Here is a 19,448-nt window from a genome sequence, read left to right as displayed (position 1 = left end):
TTGTGTGAATTTGCTGAAATGGAAAATTTGAACATCCTGGAGGGACTGAATATTGTGTCAGCGCTTGTGATGACTTGAAGGAAGAATGTGCGACTTTTTGATCCAGTAGCCCCTGAGCACCGACCGGCGTGAAACCAAAACAAACTTGACTCCTACATCCTGAATCCTCCGCTGTCCTCCAGCGACACACCTCCAACCCCTCTTCACTCGAGCGTACACAAAGGAGTTATCCAACTGGAACGCACATTCTTCCTTGAAATATTACAGCAACTTTAAGAGGTCACAAAGTACGTCTTCAAACAAAGCAATAACAAGGTTTTTCGCAACAAGAGGGACTTTATGGTGTCAGACATGAAGTTGGAAAAACCCATCCTAAAAATGGGTCACCGATGGTCAAGCGGTTATAGGTCTCATCCCCATGTACGGAGGCTACAGTCCTCCAAGCGGACAGCGCAGCTTCAAATCCAACATGCTGCTTCTTTCCTTTCCTGCATGCCTTTCCCCACTCTCTCTCTCTCTCTGATTTCCTTACCCCCGTCCTATAAAATAAAAGGCATAAAAGCAAAACATTACATTTAAAAAAAAAACCCAGCTGAAATAAATTGGATAAATCTGCATTTCAAAGATGTTCTTGATGATTTGCACTTCCTTGAAGACTATCAGACGTAGAGGAGATCTCCGAGTGCCCTTTGAGTCGTTTTTATGTGTTTATTTCGTCTGCAATATTGTGAAACACTTTGGATCCCTGTTCTTATAGTACTATAAAATATGATTTTTATGTGCAGTTAACAGAAGTTTGAGATTAACAACATGTAAAAACATTTTTTTTTTTTTTAAATCACAAGGCTCAGAGTGAAGAGCCGAACCAGGTCAGTCTGCTCTGCGAGGAGTTCTCTGGCTCGTCTCCAAAACCACACAACTCAGTTATAGCAGCAGATTTGTTTTCTGCTCATCGATCGATACGCTGATTAACTCGGTGTGATTAATGAGAAGTCGGATTCAACAACAAACAAACAAAAAAAAAACCCTCTTCACAATCTCTCTTTCAAAATAAAAGTCAGAAATAAATCTGTGCATGGAGGCGGGAAATCTGGAAATGTTGAGAGAGCAAATGTTTTGTGTTTTTCAACTCAAAGACACAAAAGCAGGACGAGTTAGTTTTTTGTTTCACCAGTCATGAGTCATGTCACACACACACACACACACACACACACACACACACACACACACACACACACACACACACACACACACACACACACACACACTGACTTCACACCTCACTCTGGCTGATAATTACTTCACTGAGTTTGCATTGAGCAGCTGCTGTGTGCAGAGGTGGAAAACCTCAGACAACATCAAACCTTTCACTGAGGTGTTCTGTGAGGACGGCATCGTCACCCTCATGTGCAATTTTTAATTTTCACATGTAAAGAAATAGTTGTCTTGGTCTTTTAATGCCACGACTACCACCTGACAACATCTCAATTAAAGATCTAAAAGAGCGATTTAAAGTCTTCTTTCACAGTTTACATTCTTTGTCTTCACATCCCTGACCTCTGTAAGCATACCAGATGTTTAGTGTGAGTTTTATAATAAGCTGTGACCATCATACAATAAAATAACAAGGCTATAAAACAGAAGATGTGAAAGTGTGACGTTTGCTCTTAAATCAACTCCTGCACAAATCCCTCTTTTTGGTGTGATCAGACACTTGTAGTGCGTTTCTGAATTAAATGAGGAAGCAAATGTGGATTTCCGTAGCCCGAACTGATGGAGCTGCAGCCCTCCATCAGCTGTTCACCCTTGCATCAGACTCTCACTGTCAGCCGGGGAGGACCTAACCTCACCGGGACGACACACCCAGCAGACTCCCATCACCTCCAGGGACCGCTGTGAACCCTCATCCCGGCACGGTTGTCGCTTACCTCTCTGCGGTCCTGCAGGCACTCCAGCACGGCCAGGTTGTTGGTCCAGGTGTGTTTGGGGCAGAGGCGGGTCAGGTCCTCCCGGCAGGCCTCCTCCTCCGACAGCTTCCAACCGGTCGCCCTTCGAGGCTGAGAGGCCCCAGCGGCAGCAGCGGCGGCAGCGGCGGCGGCAGGTGCATCCTTCAGCGGGGGATCGACGGCTCTGAGGACGGGCGGGTTGGGCGGCTCGGCCGGGCCGCTGGCTGCTTTCAAGCCGAAGACGGAGCTGAAGCTGCAGAGACACACGGACGACAACAGCAGCAACAGCAGCTGAGAGCGACTGTACGCCGCCATCTTCACACTACTGTCAAGTCAGTGTAATGACACCACATCACTTCCGGTCAACTGGTACATAATAAAAGCCTTCTGGACGAGAATAAACACACAACTTCCGGTAATTTTGGCAGGAATGGCCCCTAATGTTTTATGAACGAATCAGAACTACTTACTGAGTTGTTATAAATGTTACAGCACCAAAGGTATTGTGTGTAAAATAAATAATAAAAAACAAATAAATAAATAAAAATAAAATTAATTAAATAGGCTAGATATTAGGAAATGTTGTAAAATGTAGTGATTTTTGCTGGAAATAGTCTGGTTATTTTTTTGTGGATTAGGCCTATCAATGTTTTGGTCAGTGATGTAAGCCAATACGCTACTGAGGAAGCATTTTGAATCCCAATGATGTCGGTTGCCATTTTGGAAATGCTATCACCACTTAGGCCTTTAACCTCGAACCAATAGGCCCATAGAAACGGACAAAGAGGCGGATGGGACTCACAGGTCCTTTGGAGGCAGCCTCAAGTGGACCCTGAGAAACTGCAGGTTTTTAAACTCCCACATTGGTTGCCACTTGGCTACAACATGCCCACCTGTGTACTCAACAACGCCCCTTTGTTCATTTTTGAGCAGCCCTAAGCTCTCTGTGAAACAAAACAGATGTTGTAAAAAAAAACACACATGCAGACGTTTTCAAGAGAGGCCGAAATCATTTTTTGAACCAGACTGTAAACATTTATTTCTGCGTTAAAAACTGGCATATTAACACAACATCTAATGGGACTGCCTTGGCTTTTGGAGCCAGCCTCAAGTGGCGACTCAAGGAACTGCAGTTTAATGAACATCCAAATAATTTTCAACATCAGAGGTTGCTGCTTGTTTTCATAAACAAATGCGTCCACTAGATTTATGTACGACTTCCAGATTTCAGCGTTTGAGTGCTAATGATTTAGAGTTTGACTTTTAAAAACTCAATCTGGGATGTAATTTAATCTCTTCTGTAATTTTAATCTGGCTCAAACATTCTTTGTAATGTAGAGACTTTTAAATGAATAAACTGGGATATTTTTGGACTGACGACACAATGGTTTAACAAGCATCTTTAACGTTCTTTAGGGGGCCACATCCACCTCCACTGCTCAACCGCAGCTGGTGTTCCTTTCCTGTCCTGTCGGGGGAGCATGTTTGGAGGGGTAGAGGTTCACTGACAATGACTGAAAAACTCAAGTGTGTAGCCAGAGATCAACACAAATAGGAAGTTATTTATTTCCTTTTTCTAACATTGAAATTTTGTTGTTTATCAGTATTATCAATTTTTTTTTGCTTTTAGATGAATCTGCTGCTAGAATATCCATGTTGATGTGTGTGTGTGTGTGTGTGTGTGTGTGTGTGTGTGTGTGTGTGTCTTCTTTCCTCCCACAGTGTGTGAGCAGCTGATGGCAACCAGTAGGAGCCATAAATTCTCCCAGTTTAGAGCTGACACCTGCTGGGAGGTTTTTTCTGGTTCACCGCTAACACATCTGTTGTTGTTGTTTTTTATCTTTGATTCACCAGCCCTCCCAATAATCTACATTTGTGTTTTATTAGATCTGAAAGATAATTAATAGATCTTTTGAGATTGAAACGGGAACACTTCTTTGAACACAATCTGGTTTCTTGAGTTTAAGCTTCAGAGAAAAAAAGTTTGTTTTGGAAACTTTTCATGAGTAAATTTAAAAATCATCCATCATCCGTGTTGTTGATGTTCTGATGTTTTCAGCACCATAAATATCATTTAATTCACCTAATTTTCTTGCTGTGTGTAGAGAAAGTTGCACCATGGTGTGAAAAATAACCAAGAAAGTGAAAGAAGACTTTCACTTTGAAATCCATCTGCTCATTGTATCTGATGGTCACCTCTTAATATATTCCCCCCCTTTATATACTTCATATAACATCTTTATCTCAGAGATAATTGTTGATACTCTTGTTGTTTTTTCCAGCTTTTTAAAGCATGTTAATTTGAACCTCGCTGTGATTGGATCTCTGTTAAGTTGTCATTACAGTCTGTGAAACAGAAGTAATGAAGCATCCACACAGATAAGAGGAGACCAAGGACAGCAGATCATTATCCCTCTGACTGAGCGTTAACTAAGCATTCATTGACTTCATATAAAAGATCTGGTGTCGCCTGGTTTTATCTTCAGATGGATCTTTGTAAATGTCAGTTTTGGTCTCTCGTTTTTTCAAACTTTTTTTTTGCCTTTCTTAGATAGGACAGCTAAAGAGAGGCAGGGATTGTTGGGAGGGGATGACATGCAGCAAAGGGCGGGTGGGATTCGAACCCTCGGCTGCTGTGATGAGGACTGTAGCCTCTGTACATGGGTTGTGCGCCATGACCACTAGGCTATCCAACGGCCTCAGTCTTGATCTCTCTTGACTCGAGTTCAACAATTATTCTGCAGCGTTCCTTAAGCCACTTACATCTTTCACTTGCAGAAATCTCAGCACACTGTATGTGTTGAAGAAATTACTAAGACTTGACTCAGATGGCTTACGTTGATGAAAGTTTATGCATCAGATGAATACTCGTCGAGGAGACATGATTCAACATCACACTTCTGTAGTCGTGTATTGCTCAATCACATCTGCCGAACTTCTCGAAAGGCATCGCATATATCCAAAAAGACATTACCATTATCAGGGTCACATTGACCCACCTAGACTAATCTGTGACGTCAATAACACTGGAGCAGATAACAAGTCTACCAAACATCCTTGCAGATATGAGGAAGAACAGTTGACACTCTCTACGCTGTACTTGGTGTCACTCTGTCAGGTCTGACTGACATTAGAAAACAGTGAATAAGCCTAATGACATCTGTACATTATAATCTAAATAACTACAGAAATTCCACCACAGTATGATACTGTATGACGATTTTGACTTTCATACTTTTAGTCCGAGTCCCAGTTTGTATTCAGCATCAAGCCTCCAACTGAAATACTGTCAAATCTAAATATGTATCGTTTTTCATGCATGAAAACAAGTCTTTGATTCTCCATCTTAGCTTTGTACCAAATGTGAGTCCAACAGAAGGAAGTAAAGCATTTGTTGGGGACTATTTTCAGTGACAGATTGATACACATTTGATGCTTTTGGAAATATTTAGGGTGGCAGGATGTTGCGGTAGCGATATTCTATATGAATTTATTGATCTTTGCACATTGTATCTTGTTTCCCTTTATCTGGTTTTTACTGATGGCACATTTCTATCTGGTTTACCATGTTTGTAAGGATTGATGGTATTCCTATTTTTATTTTTTCTATTTATTTTTTTATTTCTTGTTCTCACTAATGAGTTATTTTTATCTTGTTTTTATCTGTCTTGTTCTCACTAATGGGTTATTTTTATCTTGTTTTGTTACCCATGGTTACCCATTTTAGTACTGAGCACTGCTGTCTCTGTATCATCTTTTTCTTTTCTCCCATGCTGTTGATTGTGTGTGGAAAAGGAGACAGGCTCCCTCGCTGGAACAACATGTGTGACTGTGTGGCTGAGTCACAATCATCTACCTCAGCAGTGAACCAGAAAAAAACTCCCAGCAGCTGTCAGCTCTAAACTGGGAGAATTTATGGCTCCTACTGGTTGCCATCAGCTGCTCACACACTGTGGGAGCAAAGAAGACACACACACACACACACACACACACACACACACACACACACAGACACTGAACCAACACCTATAAAGGGACCCCTACACTGTGGTGTTTCCACTCATCTCTGTTCTGCAGGCAGGACTCAGCTACTGGTCAGAATGGCAGAGTGAGTCCTCACCTCAACTGAAAGATCTGAATCTACAAACTTTAAGACGCATGAATAACTTTCCATTTTCTCTTTCTCTGAAGGAAAAAGATGTCGTCGGGCAGGAGGAACCAGCTCAAGGTAGAGTAAGATGCTGCTGATGAGGCCCAAAATGTTTTACGTTTAATTCTAATTATTTTAAGCCTTAATTGAAGCTTGTTTACACTCATCCAAATAGCTAAGAACTGTGTGTTGGACAGAAATATGATAGCCTAATGAAGATTAAGTTCTCACAACAGAAGCTGCTTCAAATCACATTTGATGAAATTTAACATCACATGGGACGTTGCGGGCCCCATGCCTATCATCAGCACCTCTGTTAGTACCTGAGGGGGGGCCAGCAAAGAGGGGGGTCTCTTTGTCCCCCCGATCTGCCTCCACAACATTCATATTGAAGGCAAAGCTTCACAGGTACGTAAATGTCGCACCTTGAAACAGCAGTCTTAGTAAGGGGCTGACAGTGGAGGTCTGCTGCCAGACTGTCTTGTGCTTCATTTTGCATCTGGTGGAGTCGCCCCCTGCTGGTCATTTTAAAGAATGCGGGTTTAAAGCATTTCACATTGGCTTCACTTTTTTTTTCAAAACAGACACTTCATCCATGTTGTATATGCAGTCTATATGGATAAGACCCTTTTGACTTTCTTTACAAATCTTTGCCCCTTATCTCCAGATTGGTGGTCTGGGTGATCTGGTGTCCAAACCTTAAACCTTGTTTATCTATAAAGTTGGTCTTAAGTTTACAGGTGATTTTTCCTAAAGATATCCTTGTGACCAATACTCTCAGTTATGTAAAAATCGATCTCTGTGTTTTGTTTTATTGAAATGTCCCGACCTTTCCTCCATAAATATGAGAAATCGACTGCTCCTCCACAGAGATGACTCCATGAGTTTCCCTCTACTTTCACCTTCAGGTTAAAATGTCAACACTGCAAATATTACAGTATCAGAACTGAGTCATCCTCCTCCTCTCTCCTCCTGAGGTTTTCAGCACTTCTCTATTTCATATAAAACTGATTTTTTTTTATATCTAGTCTGGACATTTGGAGATATCAGCCTGGGCAGGTTTCAATATTCCCTTAATCACAATCGTATTTGCACATTTGCAGCAGTATGCAGCTTATTTCAGACTTACTTGTGGCAAGACAGACTACTGTGACATGTCATGAGCACCTTTGTACTCTATGATTTTAGTATTAATAGATAAATGTTAGTCACCCATTATATACAAGAGAAATGTCAGAGTTTCTGAAGTCTTTTAAATTCAGTTAAATATAATGTATTTGATGCTTTCTTGAGATTCATAAAGATCCATATCTGCATGTTTTCCTGCCAGAAAAATGCAGAAAAATTATTAAAATCAATGCACAAAACAAACAAACTTAGCAGAGCTTTTAAAATACATCATTTCTAAAAAAACAAAAAAATAATTGAAATTCGACTAGTTTCAGTTCATCAATCAGAAAATGGTGCATCCCTCTCACCCCCCACCCCCCCCCCCCCCCCCACCCCCCCTCTTCTTCTCAGAGCTTGCTGCTGCTGATCGGGCAGTCGATGCTGGAGAAGGAGGCACGAGAGGCAGAGAAGGAGAAGATGAATTTCATGCAGGAGACCTGCCCTGTTCTCTCCATCCCAGGCTGCATGCAGGAGATGCAGGTAAACCTCAAACACCCGGGTGGGTTTCATGAGAGCTTATAAGAGCAAGTGTGCCATTATTATCAGGCATAAAGTCAAAATCACAACATTGACTATTAGATTATATATCACAATTTGAAGATAAAAGAAAAAATTATTTGATATAGTCCTAGTTATAAGATCAAAAGCCATTACTATGAGGTACAAGAGCCCAAATAGTGAGAGAAAAAGTCAAATGTATGACTCTTAAATCTCAAGATCGAGAGTTAAACGTCAAACGTATAATGTGTCCTGATGCTACGAGATGGAGTCTAAAATAAAGAAATGTAAATTATACAACTAATGACATATAAAAATAAAAAGACATGATTATGAGATCAAAAGACAGCACATCGTGCCTATTTCATATCTTTGACTATTTATCTCAGAATTTGTTGTTAATCGATTATACTTTGATTTACTGTCATGAATTCCTTTTTTGAATCCCATTTGGCAATATTTTTTATACTCAAGTTTTTATGTATTTCTTTCTCATGCGTGAATTAGCGACCAGTTGCTAAACAAAGCAGAGAATATTGTCTGATGTTGGTGGAGACAAAATCAGAGCCGATATTTAGAGATTATTTTAGCTTTTTTATGTGATAAAATGTCAGTGTTAACAGCGCCCCCATGTGGCCAACTATAATTACAGAAAATAGTCAATTAATACATCTTAAATTTAAAACTCTTTATATTTACAGATCACCTGAGTCCTTTGTGAGAATACTGTGATTTTCAGGCATTATTTAAGCACAAGATAACTTGTCAGAGAGCAGGATGTACGACAGATTATATTACCTTTGTGATATGAAAATGTTGAGAGTTCAGATCTTCTTATTATTGTTACAGTTTGTACCAGTGTTATGAATCCTCAATCTTCAACTCTCTCTTTTCCTATCGATCAAAACTTCAGGAGCTGTGCAGGAAAATTCACAAGCAGCTCGATCTGGCGGATGAGGAGCGATACGACATGGAGTTAAAAGTGACAAAGTCCAACAAAGAGGTGTGTGTTTTAAAGGTCACATATTCTCCTCCTCTTGAACCAGTTTTAAATAAGTCTCAGAGCTCCCCAAAACATGTGTGTGAAGTTTCTTGTTCTAAATCCACTCTGATCCTGTATTTGATCATGTCTATAAACCCCTCTACTTCAGCCCTGCTCAGAACAGGCTGTTTCTGTGTCTGTACCTTTAAATATGTAAATGAGCTGTGTCTGACCACGCCCCCTCTCTGGAAGGGCTTGGGTGTCTCAGGCTTTCTCGCTCCATGTCCTATTGTTTACGGTGAGAAGGCAGACTCAGAGGGCAGAACAAACACCTAGCTGTGGGAGTGTCACCCACCTGGGGGAGGGGCTACTGCCCTTTGTGATGTCATGAAGGGAAAATCTCCAAACGGCCTGTTTGAGCAAACATTTTCTGAAAAGTGGAGCAGGCTAAAGATGGAGAGGATGGACTTTTCTCATCTTTGAGGGGTTTGTAGACGAACTAGGAACACACATTAGAGTTATAACAAGATGATGAAGTGTTTATGGAACAATATGTTTCCTAGAAAAGGATGACACCAGTGGCATGTTATTTCTACACAAAACCAGGTGTTGTTTAATGGTAGTCAGAAGCTTTCTCTGTTTTAAAGCAGAGTGGAGCAAAGCTGTCCATCTTTATGGTGCATTTTTCACAGAAATGAAGCACAGTTCAAACATTTCGGCTGCTATGTTTGGAAACATCTTAAGCCATAAAGCATTAAAGCAGAGAATAGGTTTGTAGATAAACTGTCGAATGGATCTAAGTATTTTTTTTTCCCGTCCAGATCGACGACCTGAAGTTGAAGGTTCAGGATCTGAAGGGGAAGTTTAAGAAGCCGACCTTGAAGAAGGTGAAGATGTCGGCCGACGCCATGCTGGCTGCTCTGCTGGGCTCCAAACACAAAGTGTCCATGGACCTGAGAGCCAACCTGAAGCAGGTCAAGAAGGAGGTCAAAGACGAGGTGGGTGCTTTAGGTTTTGAGACTACTTATACAAAACAAGCGTTCCTTATTAATGATGTGATTGCTTTATCCTGATTTTGTTTCTGTGACAGGAGTTGAAAACAGGCGACTGGAGGAAGACCATCGAAGACAAAGCCGGGATGGACGGCAGGAAGAAGATGTTTGAGACAGACGCTTAAAAAACATCTGTGTGTGACTCTGCTGTTGATCAGCATCGTTTGTTTCTGTGTGTGATGTGAGTCCACTTTGTTGGAAGTTTGTATAAATGATAAAAAGATGAAATCATGTTGTGTTTCTGTGTGTTTTATGGCTGTAAATTGATTACTCTTGAAGTTCATGTCAACGTCAAGTAACACAGGAACAAAAATGAATAAATACAAAAATTGCAATATAAAGAAAGTAAAACAGCCAATTAAATAGACAGTAGACGGATATATGATAAGTGTAATTAGAGCCAATTAGCGATTCTAGAGTCTGTTAGGGCCGTAGGCAAAAATAAATTGGGGGGCCCTCCAACCAGAGTTCATCACGTTTATGTCTACTAGCCAACTCTAACTCCTCTTCCCCTTCTTTCCTCTTTTTATTTCTCTCTCCTATAGACTGATAATTCCTCTTCATTTTTCTTTGGTGACGTTCACTGACAACCTTTTTTCTTCACAGCAATAATGAACGTGACGCTCAGCAGGGCAACGAGAGTGAGTGCTGTCAGATGGGTCTTTGCAAAATTTGTACATTTTGAGCCACTGGTTTAAGTTTGTCACCGCTCAGGGGCCCCCTACTGGTCGGGGCCCCATGCATTTGCCTGGCTTGCCTGATGACAAGCAGCGCCTCTGCTTAGAGCTAACATTAACAGCAGGCTATAGTGATATACTGTATGTTTCTTATGTCTGAGGTAAACGCAGAACTAACAATAGTCGATTTACTCTTTATTTCCAGAGTTGAGGACAGACACACTGCTGTGGTGTAATGTTTTCATGCTTGTCAAATACTGTTTTGTTGGTCGGTCTCTGGGCGTCCAGGCTTTTTATGTGTTAGCTGGTTTTGTGAATAACTTAATAACAAATGTGTTTGGGAATCAGCATCTCTCAAGCAGGGCCTCATAATATTAAAAGCCTGGAGAAGAGTCTTGCATTATGCAATATTTATCTTAGAAAGGATGTCCTTGTCTGAATTCAACATGACTTTAGGACTTTGTACTGCTGTTTTATATCCTTATACTTCTGCATTTTACTTCTGTTTTTATTGTTTTTGTACAGAAACACAGCGTCAAATTTGTAAATGTACTAGGCAATAAAACCAGATTAAGACATAAATAATTTCAATAAAATTACAAAATCTTAAAAATGTATTACTCAGAGAGAGGAAGAAACAAGAGAGGCTTAACTGGGGCCCAGCAGCCTATTTTCATTTTCGTCATACTAAATGCATAGGCAGACAGTAACAGTTTAAGATGCAGGGAAGCAGAAGTGTGTTTTACAGATGATGTGTGGAAAGTTTGTTTTCAATGTATGGATTAACTTGAATTTACAAGCCTCCAATAAATCATTGTAGAGTTTAAGATTGCTAAAAGACAGGTTGAATAGGATTTGTTCATAGTAAGCCTGGATTTTAATTTGCCAAAATCTTCTTTCATAAGATAATTCAAAAAGCTAACTGAGAAGTTTTTAAATTGAAAATGCTTGTATTCCCTCGGATATTGAAGCCCTAAGAGGACATGAATCCAATATTTTTTATTTTACTCTGTTTGCCCCCGATCAGGAACTAATGTCAGTCATTTTCTGGAGATAACAGAATTTAACTCAATTTTTCAATTCAGGTAATTCAGGTAAAGAGGTTTATAAGCATGGGAAAATCTTAATAATTGGAATTACCAACATTTGTGTCCCAAGATAATAAAATACATAAATTGACAACCAAACTATTTGTTATCTCAGGAGGAAGCAGCAAAATAAATTGTATGGATGTATGTCTGCTTAGGGCTTCTGTATTTTTTGCATCATAAAAAACAACAGCTTTTGATACCCCTTAAAGATTTAGGCTATCTGTTGACTAGTGTATTTATTTATCAATTCAATTCAATTCAAAAAACTGTATTTGTCCCTGGGGGGCAATTGAAAGGCACACAGAGCAGTAAATTAACAACAGTGCAAGTAAACGAAACATTTTAACCTAAATATAAAGTGTCAATTTAAATAGAACTTAAAGCTTAAACTTAACTTAAAATACAAAATATAAAAAGAGTAGATATAAGTGGACAGTGATCGGACTAACAGATGTAAACAGAACTATGTGCAGTAAACGAGAAATAAATATATATATACAGAGCTATGTGCAAGTAGGCAAATACTAAATGATAAGTTATAAGGTGCATGGTGAATAATGGAAAAACAGAACTAATATATACAATATAATTGTAAAGGTAAAAATGAGATAAATAAAGTGACCATATTGCAAAGATGGATAAGAAACAACAGGAATAAAGTAACCAGAACTGTATGAATACTGATATAAAAAGGATAGAATAAAGTTATTATGTATTTATTTCGCATATATTACAAAGGCAAATTACCACCAACATGCACTCTTGAAAATGTTAATTAAATCGAAATAGAGACGGGTTTATAATATGTTTAAAATTATTATTTCCGTTTTCAATAAAGTTTTTTGGGGGATTTTTTTCCCTTGGGTCACGTGAGAGCATGTGACGTCATGAGCAGACCGTGTGACACAGTGGAGGAAGTAGAGGGAGCTCTCCCATCAGAGACAACAGAGGGCTGGGATTTGTTAAAAAAAAAAGAAATAAGAAATAGAAACACGTCGGTAAATCAGTCTTACGGAACAAGACAAAGCGCTTTAGGTCGCGCTGCTGGCCGCTAGCTTCTCCACGAAGAGCCAAAATGACGGCGGCGGTGTTTTTCGGCTGCACCTTCATCGCGTTCGGGCCGGCCATCGCTCTGTTCCTGTTTACCATCGCCCGGGAGCCGCTGAGGGTCATTTTCCTTATAGCAGGGTAAGAGTCCATTTATATTAAGTAAAGCAGAGTGATAATAAACGTGTCTGTTCTCAAAGCAGGGCGATATCTACTCGTGTGTCGTGTTTATTAGATAAAACACAGTATTTACTAGTGCTAGCCTGTTAGCTCACCGACCGCTTCAATGAGTTAGCCTGCCTTAGCTAAAGGCGTTGCTATGATACAAGAAGTTAAAACTAAGGTACAATATTAGTTAAAAACAACTTTATGGATACACGTTTGGACACATTAGCGACAAAAATAAAACTCCTAGGCACCAAACTTTTAGTAATAATAATAATAATTAATAATGTTATTAGTAATAATAATAATTAAAAATGTTATTAATAACCATAAATGGCTTCAGTACAGCCCCGTTCATGCCTGAAATGTTGCCAATGTATTTGTGCAATATGACAGAGTGCAGGAGTCGACTTGCAATTTTTGTTGGACTCAGTCCTCTCTCAAGCATCTGTCTTGTAAAAATAATTATCCCGAGTATTTAGTAGTAACCTGTACACCAGGGGTTCCCAAACTTTTTTAGTTTGTGGCCCCCAAAATAAGGGTGCCAGAGACTGGTGACCCCCAATATCTCTGGAGGTGGTTAAGGCATATAACGTAGCACACAGCCAGGCACACGCACTATATAATAGAATAGAATATAATTACTTTATTGATCCCAAACTGGGAAATTGTGGCGTTACAGCAGCAGGTTATCCAAACACACAATATGAGTAAAAAACACAATGTTAGCAAATCTAAGCACAATATTATATTAAATACAAAGTAAATAAGCACTAAAAATATCAAAACTAAGAATGTGAATATATACAACCAGGATTTAACTAAGCATTACTAGTCTTAAATAGGAAGATTAAATATGGAAGATTGAATGTAAATGTGCAAAAGCAGTATTGCAAATGGACAGTATTGACATAAGTTATGAGTGTAGACATATTATAAGCAGAAACTATACAATATAACGGCAAGTAGACAGACAAATGAAGTGAACATGGGTGCAGGGATAATTTGTAAATTTAACATGTGCAGAACAGATTACAGACTAATAGGCCGATCCAAACACTGGCAACACAATATAAAAGAAGCAGAATCAGTAATCTCCATGTAGATACTTTAGAACTAAGTGGACATACAACACTTAAAAAAAAAAAAAAATTATGTATTTTAACATCCTTTTTTTTTTTCTTATAAAGCTCTTTTGTGTTTTTGTCCTTTTCTCCTCACAGGGCGTTTTTCTGGCTGGTGTCTCTGCTGCTCTCCTCTCTCGTGTGGTTCATCTCAGTTCAGATCAGTAACAAGGAGAGTGCGGCGCAGCAGAAAGGTCTCCTTATCTTCGGTGTGGTTCTGTCCGTCCTGCTGCAGGAAACCTTCCGCTTCGGTTACTACAAACTACTCAAGTAAGTCACACCAGCAGAGGGAAGTCATTTCATCTTTTACTAACTCACAAACATATTTCCTGTTTGTGTTTTGATGTTTCAGGAAACAGTGAAGCCAAAGACTCAAAATCTGACGTTTGTGTATTTATGTTCTTTTTTGCTGCAGGAAAGCAAATGAAGGTCTTCTCACTCTCAGTCAGGAGGAAACAATGCCGATCTCCATAAGGCAGCTGGCCTACGGTAACCTCTATCTGCACTTTACTTGAGCGATTACACCAGCTTACAGATTTCAAAGACACAATAATTATATTCAGCCCATTTCAAATTTTCAAGGACACTCAGTTTCTCTCCTTAAATTAAATTCCTCAGCTTGTGAGAGCAGTCATAAAGAATCCAGTTCAAATCAATCCAAAATAAAATGTATGATAGCGAGAACCTTAAATTCTTTCTCAAGCTAAAAGCTAATACAGGCAGCAGCTGGTTGCTTTGATCTGATAACTCCAGATTGGAGGGAAATGGAGCATTTGGAAATTCTCCAGGAAGCATCAAGGCATCAAAATACCCAAGGACTCTTAATACCTTAAAGAACAAAAATGAAAAGAGTTCAAATAAGTCATGGACTTCTCAGACTCCATGTTGTAAGATCAAAAACTCTTTTGGTTCAGTATGTCTTGTTTTGAAAAATGTGATAAAATGACATGGCTCAGTTTAAAAATACCTTCTTCAGTTATAATTTGTTGTATTAACTTACATAACCTATAAGCTTGGGTCTGTCGGACATTAGAGGTGGACAAACTCTTGTAGAAACAACAGCTTCTGTAACTAAATATTTTCAGTGTCATGTAACTTCAGTACCCATATATCAGATTATTTTTTAACGGCTTCTCTGTGGTACTAGTCAATATTCTGGTGTAAGATGTCGCTGTTGAATAAAACCCCTCCTCTGTGGTCGTTCTGTCTCAGTGTCCGGCCTCGGCTTCGGCTTTATGAGTGGAGCGTTCTCGGTTGTGAACATCTTGGCTGACTCTGTGGGACCGGGGACGATCGGGATTCATGGAGACTCACAGCACTACTTCCTGTCCTCAGGTACCAATTTAAACTGACAAAAATCAGTTCAACAGCTGTTAGCTGCCATGTTTCCTTTGCTTTTTGGATGTATGTCACTTCTTCCTCTCTAGACGCAGAGTTAAAGATATAACAAACATGTCTCGATCGTTTTAACTCCCCCTAATAATAAAAACCACAATATTTACCTTCTCCTTTTCAGCCTTCATGACCCTGGCCATCATCCTGCTCCACATGTTCTGGGGGGTCGTCTTCTTCGACGCCTGTGAGAAACAGCGCTGGTGGGCAGTGGCCGCTGTCGTCATCAGCCACCTCATCGTTTCCTGTCTGGTGAGTATGATGATGAAGACTGTTGTTAAGCCTTTTTAAATACAGAGAAATGGCAACACATCAAATAAAAACTAGCTAAACGGCTAGAATACAGCTACCTTCTTTTAATTATTTCCTTTAAAACAGAACGCCAGGGTCGGACTTGTGGATGATTATTTACATGTGCAGCTGCCAGCAGCACATGAAGACCGATTTTGGATTTTAGAGACTGAGGGCACGGCCACACTGGACATGAACATTATAAGCAAATCGGTCCTCTCTCTCTCTCTCTCTCTCTTGAGTCTGCCTGTTTGTCAGCTGAGCACGCTTCATAATAACATAAAGCATGCATGTGTTGCCAGTGTGGCCATGGGTCGTGCCGGCCAGCGTGGGAATGGCGCAGCGGGGGGCCAGTAGTGCTTGAGTACGGCACGGTACGGATGGCCAGTGTGACCGCGCCCTGAAAAAACACTGACTAATGATTAGGCTGCCATTGTGGGGATTTATTTATTTATTGGAATGAAACTAGACATTTTTCTACCTTGACTGTACACAGATTTATTTTCACAAGCAATGACAATATGTCTCTGATTGGTCCATGTTGTTCAACAAAATCTAATTTGACAGATGTTTGAGTGCTGCAAGACAAAAAATTAAACATAAAACAATTTTATTGAAACTTTGAGATCGGTTTAAACTCTTTGAATGTTCATCCTTTGTGCTGATATCTGTTACTCTCCTTTGACACACAGACTTTCCAGAACCCCCAGTATGTCACCAGTCTGGTTCCCACCTACGTCATCTTGTTCCTCATGGGCATCTGGGCGTTTTACTCGGCGGGTGGTTCCCTCAGAAACCTCAAACTCTGTCTCACCTGCAAAGACAAGGACTTCCTGCTGGCCAACCACCGGCCCAGATAACGCAGCACGCCAGGCTGTGTGCAGGACTCTTTATCCAAAGATCATTGAGTTCACACACTAAAACACACACAAACACACACACACACACACACTGATCACAGCAAAAAGGGAGTGTTCACCCTCTGTTAATCTATTAAGACTTAAGTCATCATAAGTATGAAACCCCCAAATGAAAGAGCAGTGGAAGTGTAATGACAGAAAGGCACAAAGGTGGGAGATAGTTTTGATTCATGTCCAATTCAGAAGATCCGATTGTAATGCTGAGTTTAATTATATCTATCTGGCAGACAGCGCCCCCTTTTTGTTGCCTGACGCTCCGGGTGAACCCACAGAGGAACAAAACCTACAAAAAAAATGATCAAGCTGGCGACACTGTTCACATCCTGTACATAATTCTTCTGACGTTTTCAGCTTTTCTTTGTCGATTGTGTGAAATCTTGTAAGAGGTTGGATTTTATTTTAATTCATAAACAAAAACTCTTTGTGTACATATTTCTGCATTTTTTTAATGTCCTCATGTGGTTAGTGCAAAGTGTCAGACATTCTCCAGATGTGGACTCTTTGTCTTTAGTCTGCATGAAAAAAACGTTGCCTTTGATTGACAGGAGCTCAGAGGAGAACATGACTGGTGTTTATTTGTTTTATTCAACGCTCACATTTTTATTTTCTCTGTAGAATTGTCAAATGATGTTCCAATGACTCATGAATTATGTCTTAAAGATAACACAGATATCAGACAGATTTCATACTTCTTAGTTTGTCCTCTAAAGGTCCTTATGAAACATCTTTTTTTTCTTATGATAGTGAGTAAACGTGATGAGTCAATTTAATTTGAAGGAGGAGGAATTTTATTTTCTCTAATTTCGATGACTGATTAAGCTTCTGAGGAGTCTCTCAATCATGAAAGTCAGCAGTTTAGTACTCGAAATCAGTCTTGGTCTCGTGGTCACTTTTTGAAGGTCTCGGGTCTCAGACTGGGCTGATTCCAGATTTTAAATCAAGACCGCCACTGATCAGCTATTTTTCCACGTCATTACTTTGATACTAAAGAAATCCCCCCTTTCTAAAAGAACAATTAACTTTAATTCATTCATAATTAGATTTGTATCCCCCGGTTCTTAAGGGCTGGATGAGTGACACAGGGAGGCAAACAAGATGATGATTTTTCTGTGATATTTATGGTATTGTCTCGGTCTGGCCCTGTCTTGGTCTTGACCCGGCCTTGATAACTAAATGTCTTGGTCTTGTCTCGGTCTCGGAGCACTCCGGTCTCGGGTTTTGTCTTGGTTTCAGTTAGTGTTGTTTTGACTACAACACTAGCTGTTTCTGCCTTTTCTGTTTCATTTAGGATAGAAAATGAAGAGTCTTTTTCTCAGATTATTTGAGGACGTCATTTTGGACTCTGTGAAAGATCATTATTCACATGTATAGACATTTTTAACGACTAACAGTAGAATAAGGAGGACACTCAAACAGTAAAGAGTCTTCAGGTGTGTGAGCACAGAAAGAGACCAGAAAGTAAGAACACTCAATGAAGTCCTTTAACTTCTTGATCTGAGAGGAACAGCTGCGTGCAGACCGGCAGCGGACACATTTCCACAAAGATCCTTCGGCAGCGTTGGTGATGACGTTGAGCGATTTTATAGACCATTTTATAGACCAATCAAATGATCACTGTAGTTAAACATTGTCCCTAAAAGATTGTTGTCGCCCAAATTTGAATGAAGAGATTTGCTCATATGACCAAAGACAATGAAACTGAAGTCTGGATCAGAAGGTACCTGAAGTAAAAAAAAAAAAAAAGCAGCAGGTTAGCAGACAGTTAAAAGTATTTAATCTTTCACTTCGTGCACTCGAACCAACTCGGATTGAATGAATTAATCATTCTTAAAAAAAAAAGTCCTTGAACATGTGGAGGTTTTTGATTCAGTGATCTTTGAATGTTTTATTTCTTTGCTGCCTTTTTTATGTTGTGTTGTGAGACATTTCTGGAAACGATAAGACCAATACCTGGTACAAACATTGTTTTATTTAGCAGCTGATTTTTTTCACTGTTTATTTTTCTGTACAGTTTGTTAAGCTAATAAGCTAACGCTCCGCCATCTTCCAGGATGGGTTTTTAGCAAGTAGATAAAGATGTTAAAATGAAATCTTTTGAGTCCGGCATGTTGCTTTCTTCACTTTCTATCTGCACTTTTCTCTAGACAGAGTTGATTGTCCAAGGGAGACCTGAGCAAGACAGGCAGCAGAAAACACAGAGTTACAGACAGAGACACAAAGGGAGACAAAGTACAATTAACAAAACACTAAATTTAGCCTTTAAAGAGAAAAACCATCCTGCAGAATCTGCCCCCAAGTCTTTCATTTTTGCCATCCCATGAGATGAAGTAACAAACTTCTTCAATACCAGCCCTAACATCATACAGAAAGACAGACATGCACAGATCATGAGCTGATTCATTGGGACTTTATCGAGCAGTCGGCATGTTTCAAAATAGTGCACAAGAGAGATGGTGCAAAGGCTTTAACCCAAGTACGGTCGTCAAAAACTTAATACACTGATACTCTTTGATACCACGTTTTAAAACGATATCTAAATGATCAATAGTATCAAAAACGGTCTAGAATCAGCTTTATTGGCCAGGTATGCTTAAACACACAAGGAATTTGACTTTGGTAAACTGTGCTCTCTTTGTACAAAGGTATAATATTAAATATCAACAATAAACACAAAGATAAATAAGCAAAGACTAATATGTACAAGACTAAATAAACACATCACAGTGTGCTGGAGGTTGCTTGCAGTTTTTTTTTAATCAATAAAAACAACATATTGCCCATTATTGGGTGCCTTGGACTTCTATTTTGTTGCTATGGTATCCAAACTTGAATCGATTTATTTGTATTTTTACTAGTATGGTATCAAAACTTCAAATTCTCCTATCAGTCTGGTAGTAACAGTTTTCTAATCTGTAACCAGATGGAGCTGCAGGACTGTGGTTT

General features: G+C 39.6%; 3 protein-coding genes across 4 annotated transcripts in view; 2 read left to right on the top strand and 1 right to left on the bottom strand.

Annotated features, from left to right (window-relative positions):
- LOC132990022 (Golgi apparatus protein 1-like) overlaps positions 1–2,279 on the bottom strand; it is a 36,325-nt gene extending 34,046 nt beyond the window's left edge. For both annotated transcript variants that reach the window (XM_061058071.1, XM_061058155.1), the window contains exon 1: positions 1,929–2,279. In XM_061058071.1, coding sequence (XP_060914054.1) covers positions 1,929–2,261 — 333 coding nt within the window. In that variant the 5' untranslated portion in view covers positions 2,262–2,279. The remainder of the gene's footprint in view (positions 1–1,928) is intronic.
- Positions 2,280–5,812: 3,533 nt separating this feature from the next.
- On the top strand, positions 5,813–10,410 carry LOC132988775 (troponin I, fast skeletal muscle-like). Its single transcript, XM_061056388.1, has 6 exons — positions 5,813–6,054; positions 6,138–6,174; positions 7,618–7,746; positions 8,678–8,767; positions 9,568–9,744; positions 9,837–10,410. The coding sequence occupies exons 1-6, from the start codon at positions 6,047–6,049 to the stop codon at positions 9,921–9,923; spliced, it is 528 nt and encodes a 175-aa protein (XP_060912371.1). The 5' UTR covers positions 5,813–6,046; the 3' UTR covers positions 9,924–10,410.
- Positions 10,411–12,447: 2,037 nt separating this feature from the next.
- aph1b (APH1B gamma secretase subunit) lies at positions 12,448–18,595 on the top strand. Its single transcript, XM_061056279.1, has 7 exons — positions 12,448–12,754; positions 14,002–14,172; positions 14,318–14,391; positions 15,115–15,237; positions 15,419–15,546; positions 16,278–17,116; positions 17,254–18,595. The coding sequence occupies exons 1-6, from the start codon at positions 12,642–12,644 to the stop codon at positions 16,443–16,445; spliced, it is 777 nt and encodes a 258-aa protein (XP_060912262.1). The 5' UTR covers positions 12,448–12,641; the 3' UTR covers positions 16,446–17,116; positions 17,254–18,595.
- The last annotated feature ends 853 nt before the right edge of the window (positions 18,596–19,448 follow it).

The sequence above is a fragment of the Labrus mixtus genome, chromosome 1 (assembly GCF_963584025.1).
Source record: "Labrus mixtus chromosome 1, fLabMix1.1, whole genome shotgun sequence".
Taxonomy (NCBI): Eukaryota; Metazoa; Chordata; class Actinopteri; order Labriformes; family Labridae; genus Labrus; species Labrus mixtus.
The sequence above is the reverse complement of the archived record's forward strand: the minus strand, read 5'-3'. Positions and strand labels throughout refer to the sequence as shown.

Coding starts and splice junctions, on each gene's coding strand:
- LOC132988775 (XM_061056388.1), top strand. Junction 6,175..7,617: donor GCAGGAGGAACCAGCTCAAG/GTAGAGTAAGAT, acceptor TCTTCTTCTCAG/AGCTTGCTGCTGCTGATCGG. Junction 9,745..9,836: donor AGAAGGAGGTCAAAGACGAG/GTGGGTGCTTTA, acceptor TTTCTGTGACAG/GAGTTGAAAACAGGCGACTG.
- aph1b (XM_061056279.1), top strand. CDS start 12,642: ATGACGGCGGCGGTGTTTTTCGGCTGCACCTTCATCGCGTTCGGGCCG. Junction 14,173..14,317: donor GGTTACTACAAACTACTCAA/GTAAGTCACACC, acceptor TTTTTGCTGCAG/GAAAGCAAATGAAGGTCTTC. Junction 15,238..15,418: donor GCACTACTTCCTGTCCTCAG/GTACCAATTTAA, acceptor TCTCCTTTTCAG/CCTTCATGACCCTGGCCATC.